This window comes from Macrobrachium nipponense, chromosome 16, assembly GCF_015104395.2.
Source record: "Macrobrachium nipponense isolate FS-2020 chromosome 16, ASM1510439v2, whole genome shotgun sequence".
Classification (NCBI taxonomy): domain Eukaryota; kingdom Metazoa; phylum Arthropoda; class Malacostraca; order Decapoda; family Palaemonidae; genus Macrobrachium; species Macrobrachium nipponense.
In genome coordinates this window covers 8,912,362-8,922,361 of record NC_087209.1, presented here as the reverse complement: position 1 = coordinate 8,922,361, position 10,000 = coordinate 8,912,362, and the positions used below count along the sequence as shown (strand labels likewise).

Genomic DNA, 10,000 nt, shown 5'->3' with positions numbered 1-10,000 from the left:
AAAAATGCAAATATATGCACCCTGTAGCCATGAATCATAATCAAATAAATAACCAACCAAGTAATAAAATCCAAAATAAGAAAGAAACAAATAAAGAGAGAATCAAGAATATCAGGTAAAAGAGAAAAGCAAACCACCAATGAGATATGCAGAGGTGTCAGCAAAGAATTTCAAAGCATCAGCTCCGAAATTCTACTCAAGAGATAATAACTGTATTTATTAGCAAGAGGATATTGCAGAAACGGAGAAAATTGCAGATTCAGACACAAAATGAATAATTATGATGAAGGAAGATCAAATATTATGGAAAAGTTGGATTTTTTAATGTCAGAATTTCTGGAAATGAAAAAAAAGAACAATACATACCGAACAGGAAAGAGACATGGGAAAATCCTTATTACTATCAGTATTAAATGAAGGAGAAAACACGCAAAACCATCATAGTGATGAATGCGCAGGGTTAGTTACGAGTAACTCAAAAAGAAAAATAGAGTACTTAGAAGAACTAACCAAAATGAAAAGAAAATAGATATAATGAAATATAAGTGAAAACTGGTATTCCCAAGAGACTGGAATGATGATCAAATAAAAGGGTTCCAAACTTATAGATCAGATAGAAAAAATAGGAATCAAGGGGGAAACCGCAATATATGGGAAAGACAAAAAACAAGGAAAAATATATGAGAAATATAGTAACTCAGAATGTGAACTAATAGCGGTAGAATTTGAATCTGAAAAATTGATGAACATAGTAATATATAGACCTCCTAATACTAAAGAGTTTGACTTAATAATTGAAAAATTGGAGGTGATATATGTAGAAATCACAAGGACTGGACTATTCTCCAATATCTGGTGACTTCAACTTTCCTTTCGTAGAATGGAAAGAACGAATAGGAGATTGTGGTTGTACTTATTACATATAAAAAAGAGAGTAATAGTAGTGCAGAAGATAAAGAGGCAATTTGAAAAGCTATTAGATATGCTACTAGAATACAACATTCAACAAATAAATCACCTGCCAACAAGAAAGGAAAATACTTTAGACCTAGTATTTGTGAACGAGATGAATTATGTTAAAGAAATAATAGTTTATAATGCGAGTATTTCAGACCATAATGTCATAGAATTAACAGTTCATTCCAAAGCAAGTGAAAATAGAGATAAGCAAGAAATGAAAAAGTGGGAAGGAATATATGGAAAATACAACTTCTAACAGTAAAAAATATAAAATGGTCAGAAATTAATGAAGAATTAAACAAAGATTGGGATAACATTTTCGTAAGTGATGACATAAGGGTAAATACGGAGATATTATATAAAATATTGGAGATAATAGTGGAAAAATATATGACCGAAGAACAAAAGTAAACATCATTCATGCATACCAAGAGACAGAAGAATCTTGTTCCAGAAAATCAGAAAGTGGAAAAAAGGTCTTGCAAAAGAAAAAAATGCATGGAAAGTTATAGAACTAAAAAGTAAGATAGAAAATGCAGAAAAAAAAGATTATACAATCAAAAGAAAATGAAAAACGGGCGGGACTTGGAAGAAAAAACCATATTAAATATCAAGCAAAACCCCAAACTATTATACTCATATGCGAAGAAGAGAATAAAGAAGAATAGAAATAGGCCCTCTGAGAATTGAAGGGAGATTAACGAATGAAAAAAGGAAATTTGCAACATACTGGCAGAACGATATAAGAGAGAATTCACCCCTAGAATAGATAATGAAGATAATGATATAGAAGTAAGGGATGAAATAGTGAATATTTAGCTGACATAGATATTAATGAAGCTGATATTGTGCAGGCTATAAATGAAATTAAAATGGAGCTGCTGCAGGGCCTGATGGAATTCCTGCTATTTTGTTAAAGAAAGTAGTTCATTCTATCGCAAAGCCACTTGCAATATTATTAAGACAAAGTGTAGATACAGCAAGATATATGATGAGCACAAATTAGCGTATATTACCCCTACTTTCAAAAGTGGATCAAGACTAGAGGCAAGTAATTATAGGCTGTGAGTCTAACATCACATATAATGAAAGTGTATGAAAGGGTAATGAAGAAAAATATTATGAAACATTTAATAAAAAATAATTTGTTTAATAAAGGACAACATGGTTTCGTACCCGGAAAAAGTACACAAACCCAACTGTTAGTCCACCGTGAAAACATTCAAAATAAAAATGAAAAGCGGAAATGAAACAGATGTGGTTTATTTAGACTTTGCAAAAGCTTTTGATAAGTAGACCATAATATATTAGCGAAGAAAATTAGAAAACACAATATCGTGGATAAAGTAGGAAGATGGTTAAAGAATTTTTACACAACAGAAAACAGATAGTTATTGCAAACGACGAGAAATCGGATGAAGCCAAGGTAATATCCGGTGTGCCGCAAGGTACGGTGTTAGCTGCAATACTGTTTGTTATATGATTGAAGACATAGACAATAATGTTAAGGATTCGGTAGTGAGTAGTTTCGCAGATGACACAAGAATAAGTAGAGAAATTACTTGTGATGAAGATAGGAACGCTCTACAAAGACCTTAACAAAGTATATGATTGGGCAGAGGTAAATAGGATGGTATTTAACTCTGATAAATTTGAATCAATAAATTATGGAGACAGAGAAAGAAACGCTATATGCATATAAGGGACCTAATAATGAGACCATCACAAATAATGGAAGCAGTTAAAGACCTTGGTGTGATGATGAATAGGAACATGTTATGCAATGATCAAATAGCAACTCTGTTGGCAAAATGTAAAGCAAAAAATGGGAATGTTGTTACGGCACTTCAAAACAAGAAAAGCTGAACACATGATTATGCTTTATAAAACATATGTTCGTAGTCCACTTGAATATTGCAATATGATATGGTACCCACATTATCAAAAGGATATTGCACAAATAGAGAGTGTACAAAGGTCCTTTACAGCTAGAATAGAAGAAGTTAAGGACTAGACTACTGGGAAAGACTACAATTCTTAAAATTATATAGTCTGGAAAGGAGAAGAGAACGCTACATGATAATTCAGGCATGGAACAGATAGAAGGAATAGCAGAAAATATCATGGAACTAAAAATATCAGAAAGAGCAAGCAGAAGGTAGATAGTAATAGTGCCCAAAATATACCAGGAAAAATAAGGAAAGCACACAGGACATTAATCCACTACGCACCAGCATCGATAATGCAGCGTCTATTCAATGCGTTGCCAGCTCATCTGAGGAATATATCAGGAGTGAGCGTAGATGTGTTTAAGAATAAGCTCGACAAATATCTAAACTGCATCCAAGACCATCCAAGATTGGAAGAGCAAAATATACCGGAAGATGTACTAGCAACTCTCTGGTAGATTAGAGGTGCCTCACACTGAGGGACCTGGGGCAACCCGAACAAGATGTAAGGTCTGTAAGGTAAGGTAAGGTCTCTCTCTTTCATTATCATAGATGTAATGCCTACCTTTACAATTCTCTCTCTCTCTCTCTCTCTCATTATCATAGATTTCATATATACCTTTAAAATCCTCTACCTCTTCTCGCTCTCTCTTTCATTATCATAGATGTAATGCATACCTTTACAATTCTCTCTCTCTCTCTCTCTCTCTCTCTCTCTCTCTCTCTCTCTCATTATCATAGATTTCATATATACCTTTAAAATTCTCTACCTCTCTCGCTCTCTCTTTCATTATCATAGATGTAATGCATACCTTTACAATTCTCTCTCTCTCTCTCTCTCTCTCTCTCTCTCTCTCTCTCTCTCTCTCTCATTATCATAGATTTCATATATACCTTTAAAAATCCTCTACCTCTCTCGCTCTCTCTTTTCATTATCATAGATGTAATGCATACCTTTACAATTCTCTCTCTCTCTCTCTCTCTCTCTCTCTCTCTCTCTCTCTCTCTCTCATTATCATAGATTTCATATATACCTTTAAAATCCTCTACCTCTCTCGCTCTCTCTTTCATTATCATAGATGTAATGCATACCTTTACAATTCTCTCTCTCTCTCTCTCTCTCTCTCTCTCTCTCTCTCTCTCTCTCTCTCATTATCATAGATTTCATATATACCTTTAAAATTCTCTACCTCTCTCGCTCTCTCTTTCATTATCATAGATGTAATGCCTACCTTTACAATTCTATCTCTCTCTCTCTCTCTCTCGCTCCTCTCTCTCTCTCTCTCTCTCTCTCTCATTATCATAGATTCATATATACCTTTAAAATTCTCTACCTCTCTCGCTCTCTCTTTCATCATAGATGTAATGCCTACCTTTACAATTCTATCTCTCTCTCTCTCTCTCTCTCTCATTATCATAGATTTCATATATACCTTTAAAATTCTCTACCTCTCTCGCTCTCTCTTTCATTATCATAGATGTAATGCATACCTTTACAATTCTCTCTCTCTCTCTCTCTCTCTCTCTCTCTCTCTCTCTCTCTCTCTCTCTCGTGCCAAAAACTAATACTACCATTCAGAACACTGAAAGTTGTCTTCATTATACTTCAAGTGGAAAAAGTCTGTGCGTGTCTAATTTTGGACAAATGTTATATTTCTGGAGTATGTGGGTGTGTCCGCCTCTATGCCAGTGATTCTCAAAGTAGGTACCTTGGCACCCCACAGACAGTGCTTAGGGGTGCACCGCAAGATTCTCACGATTCTTGTCTTGGTTAGATCAAGCATATGAAAAATTTAAAAAAAATAAAAAAATAAAAATTTGCAAAACTCTTCATATCACTATTATCAGTGTGGCTACTCTAATACATTAACGTTATATATATATATATATATATATATATATATATATATATATATATATATATATATATATATATATTATATATAATATATTCATGATATATGGTGAAGGAGAGGTCCCACGGTAATGATTACATTAGATAGGGTGCCATCGCTAAAAAAGAAAAAAAGGGGGGGTGCCATAGCTTAATAAAAAATAAAGGGTGGCATCGCTAAAAAGAAAAAAAAGGTGCCATCGCTAAAAAAAAATAAATAAAATAAAAAGACTGAGAACCACTGGCATAGGCCAGTGTTAAGGACAATTTCCAGTCTTCTTCCAGATCAGGAAAGCAAGAAAAAAAACCAGAATAAGTCTTGTGCTTAACCACGAATCGTCAGAAAGTTACGGGCTTCAGGAGACACAGAAATTCAAAGTAAACCAACAGGGAGAGAGTCCAGTTCTTTTCTAGATCAGAAAAAAAGGACTTGTGCTTAACCACGAATCGCCAGAAAGTTACGGGATTCTGGAAACACAGAAAATAAAAACCAACAGGGAGAGAGTCCAGTCCACGAATCCGCAGAAATTACGGGATTCAGGAATTACAGAAATCAAAAGTAAGCCAACAGGAGGAGAGAAGTAGCCACGAAGTAGCCACGAACTGTGGATTTTGAGGAACAATTCGGACTAGTTACTATCTGTTCTAGTTAGGTTCTGAGTTCTGACTGAAGAAGTAGCTGGATGAATTGACATAATCAAATAAAATTATCTGGGAACGTTAAGTATTTCCGATGTAATTTACTTATAAGTTTCTTTCTCTGTCTTTTTCTTGACATAATCAAGTAAAGTTATCTAGTCCCGCTAAGTTTTTCTAAAGTACTTTAATTTATAGCTTTATTTTTCTCTCTCTTTTTCCCAGCTCACATTAACCACATCCGTTCCATGGCCGGTGTGGACCACGTCGGAATTGGGGCCGGATACGACGGGATCAACAGGTAGAGTAACTCCAATCTCTCCCTCCCTCCTTCTGTTTATATATATATATTATATATATATATATATATATATATATATATATATATATATATATATAGTATATATATATATATAAATATATATATATATATATATATATATATATATATCTATATTATTTAATTATATATATATATCTTTATTTTATTTATTTATATATATATATATAAAACCTCACTCTCTCTCTCTCTCTGAATTTATCCTTTATAAAACGCAGTTATCAGAATTAAATATTTCTAACCATTAATTGTGGCAGACTTCTCTCTCTCTCTCTCTCCTCTCTGAATTTATACTCCATAAAACGCAGTTAACAGAATTAAATATTTAACCATTAATCTTGGCAGACATCTTTACTCTCTCTCTCTCTCTCTCTCGTCTCTCTCTCTCTCTCTCTCTCTCTCTCCCCTAACGTCAAGGCTATTTGGAATGAATCCCACGTAACCCTTTGATCTTATCCGATAATATGCCAGTATTAAGGGGTCATTAAAAAAAAGGCAAAATGCCATCTCATATTATATTAGATGGATAAATAAAAAACTATGCAATATTGCGTTTCGGGATGATGACCCCCCCCCCCCCCCCGGCACAAAAAAGATAAAATAAATGAAAGAACTCTTATAACTTACGAGATGAGATATTCCCCGACTTGAAAGGTTCTCATTACTGCAAAATGTGAAGTCTGGTATAAGGACGCCATTAGACCTGTGATGGTATTTAAGGGATGTTTTCGGTTTTACTTATTATTTTATTATTTTAATTAAAATATTATTATTATCATTATTATTACTATTATACTATCATTATTATTATTCAAAGATAAACCCATAGGCTTATGGAACGAGCCTATATATATATATATATATATATATATATATATATATATATATATATATATATATATATACATATATATATATATATATATATATATATATATATATATATATATATATATATATATATATATGTGTGTGTGTGTGTGTGTGTGTGTGTGTGTGTGTGTGTGTGTATGTGTTTCCAAAGACGGACCATTATAGCACAATAATCATTTTAATTGCATTTTTTCACACGAACACCATCAAAATAATGAAAGTTACCAATTTATTGTTTAATGGATAAAAATGCTTTTTGCATACAAATTGGAGCCGCCCCCCCAGTGTACTTACCAATTCAATGTGTACAGTAATTCAATTTCACGGGCCAGTTTCCCAAAACAATTTACCTATATAAGTACCAAGCATACACAACGCTATATATATATATATATATATTATATATATATATATATATATATATATATATATATATATATATATATATATATAAAAGATAGCGTTCGCGGTCCGAATAATTAAATCTAATTATTCCCTCACTTCTGTTGTTGTTTATTCATTTAACACTTTTTCCCTATCTCGCTCTCTCTCTCTCTTTGCAGACTGACTGACGTCTCTGAATTTCAGTTGTAATGGCCTTATTTTCAGTTCCCTTATGTATATTTATTAATCACCTTTTCCCTATAACCTAAATCTCTCTCTCTCTCTACTCTCTCTCTCTCTCTCTCTCTCTCTCTCTCTCGGGTCCCTATTGGGTTTATAGTCCTTCTAACTTTTTTCCCTGTATGAGGGTTCTCTAACTCTGTATGAGGGTTCCCTGCTGAAGATTTATATAGATAGGAAGCAAAAAAGGAAGGGAGAAATAAATGAAATAGAATGGGATCTGTGTAATTTACAAAAGTCGTGCATTTATGTCAACCTCTTTGGGGACAGGAATCACAGGTTAACATTGTGTTCAAATTTTCCCCCCACCCCCCCATTGAATGATAATCATGAACCAGAGGACAAAAGTAAAAAAGCAATGCCAAAAAACTATAAACAATATTATTATTATTATTATTATTATTATTATTATTATTATTATTATTATTATTATTACCATTGTACAATAATATATTTTAACACTACTGTGGCTTTTGATGTCATTATTATTATTATTATTATTATTATTATTATTATTATTATTATTATTATTATTATTATTATTATTATTATTATTATTATTATTATTATTTACCTCTGGGTTCATTCGCCTTTTGGAAACCGGTAGAAAGCTCTACCGAAACGTCGTCAAGGAATAAATGCACTTTGGACAGCAGATGTATAATTCATACCTGCTGCTACAAAGGAATTTATTTAAGAGTTTGAGAAACTACAATATAGACTGAACAGCATCCTGACAGCCATTCTGTGTGGTAAATCATTATTATTATTATTATTTTTTTTTTCTTTTTTTGCTCTATCACAGTCCTCCAATTCGACTGGGTGGTATTTATAGTGTGGGGTTCCGGGATACATCCTGCCTCGTTAGGAGTCCATCACTTTTCTTACTATGTGCGCCGTTTCTAGGATCACACTCTTCTGCATGAGTCCTGGAGCTACTTCAACCTCTAGTTTTTCTAGATTCCTTTTCAGGGATTTTGGGATCGTGCCTAGTGTTCCTATGATTATGGGTACAATTTCCACTGGCATATCCCATATCTTTCTTATTTCTATTTTCAGGTCTTGATACTTATCCATTTTTATTATTATTATTATTATTATTATTATTATTATTATTATTATTATTATTATTATTATTATTATTATTATTTTATTCAGAAGATCAACCCTATTCATACTGAACAAGCCTACATATAAAGGGGACACTGACTTGAAATGCAAGCTTCCAAAGTATATTATGGTGTTCATTTGCAAGAAGTAACAGAAGGCAACAGGAAATACAGAAAGACGGGACCAGTTCTCAGAAAAGCCAACATGATTTAACAAACTAACAAATAAACAGACAAAACGTATGTGAATTATAAAACAGCAATGCTTGCATTAGTTCCACGAGTCTCAGAGCTGTAGGGTAAGTAGCTCAATAACTTTGAACATCAAAATGATTTAACAAACTAACAAATAAACAGACAAAACGTATGTGAATTATAAAATAGCACCGCTTGCATTAGTCCCACGAGTCTCAGACCTGGAGGGTAAGTTGATGAATAACTTTGAACATACTGAACTTTGTCAAAACTTACGAATTCTCTCTCAAGTTTCGAAGGGGCTAAAGTGGTAAAGTTTCTGACCTCGGTACTGTCGTCACCTGTTTACGCTTCCAGACTTTGACTGGAAGGCTGGAAATGGCTCCAGCGTGGGATTGTTATGTACTGATGTGTATGGAACCCTTGGAACTGTTCAAGAGATTTGTAGCTTTCCAGACTCAAATATTCTTACCTTTTTAACTGAACTGAAAGATTTGTAACGCTATTATTTTGTTCCTTTTTTGATAGAGATGCTTAACTTTCTAGACTCAACTATTCTCATTATTTTTAATGGAACTAAAATATATCTAATTCTATTCCTCCCTCCCCTCATTCAAGGACTTTCCAGACTCAAACATCCTTATCTTTTTAACTGAACTGAAAGATTTTTAATGCCATTCTTCTGTTCCCTTTTTGCAATAGATGCCTAGCTTTCTCGACTAAACTGTTCTCATTAGTTTTAAGTGAAATTAAAATATATCTAATTCTACTCCTTCCTCCCCTCATTCCAGGACTCCAGTCGGCCTGGAAGACGTGTCCAAATACCCGGACCTCTTCGCCGAGCTTCTAAGGGACCCAGCTTGGTCTATACAGGACCTCAAGAAACTGGCTGGTCTCAATTTGTTGAGGGTGTTTACGGCTGTGCAACAGGTAATTGTGTGGTCTTAGTTGTGTGGGTCTTAATTGACCTTCATTCTTCCTTCCCTTTTGTTTACGTGACAGCCAGACATTCTGTAGCTTTCTAATGCAAGATACAATCAAGGTATCAAAGGACAAAACCTAGGAATAAGTGGATTGCTCGATAGACATTGCAATTGCAATGTAAAATTTAGTCCAAAGGCCAGGGAGCTGTAAGTAGATTCACATCAACCGTCTATCTGATGTCTAGTCCCTTACGACGCTCCTGATTGGCTGTTGATAAGCCAATGACAGAGCTGGAAACTCTCAGTCTCCCTCGAGAATTCACATAGGCAGGATGTATATACATATGTTCCACCTCTTCTGAGTGATACTTTTGAAAGACGTATCCCTCAGAAGTGGAACATTCATACTGCCCATGTGGACTCTCTCGAGAGACTGAGAGTTTTGATAAGCCGATCACAGGGCTGGAAACTCTCAGTCTCTCTCGAGAGAGTTCACA

At 33.9% G+C, this 10,000-nt stretch overlaps 1 protein-coding gene across 1 annotated transcript in view; it reads left to right on the top strand.

Annotated features, from left to right (window-relative positions):
- Positions 1-10,000, top strand: part of LOC135195573 (dipeptidase 1-like) — a 388,301-nt gene that overhangs the window by 362,031 nt on the left and 16,270 nt on the right. Inside the window, exons 9-10 of the mRNA XM_064221873.1 lie at positions 5,665-5,740; positions 9,372-9,510. Coding sequence (XP_064077943.1) covers positions 5,665-5,740; positions 9,372-9,510 — 215 coding nt within the window. The remainder of the gene's footprint in view (positions 1-5,664; positions 5,741-9,371; positions 9,511-10,000) is intronic.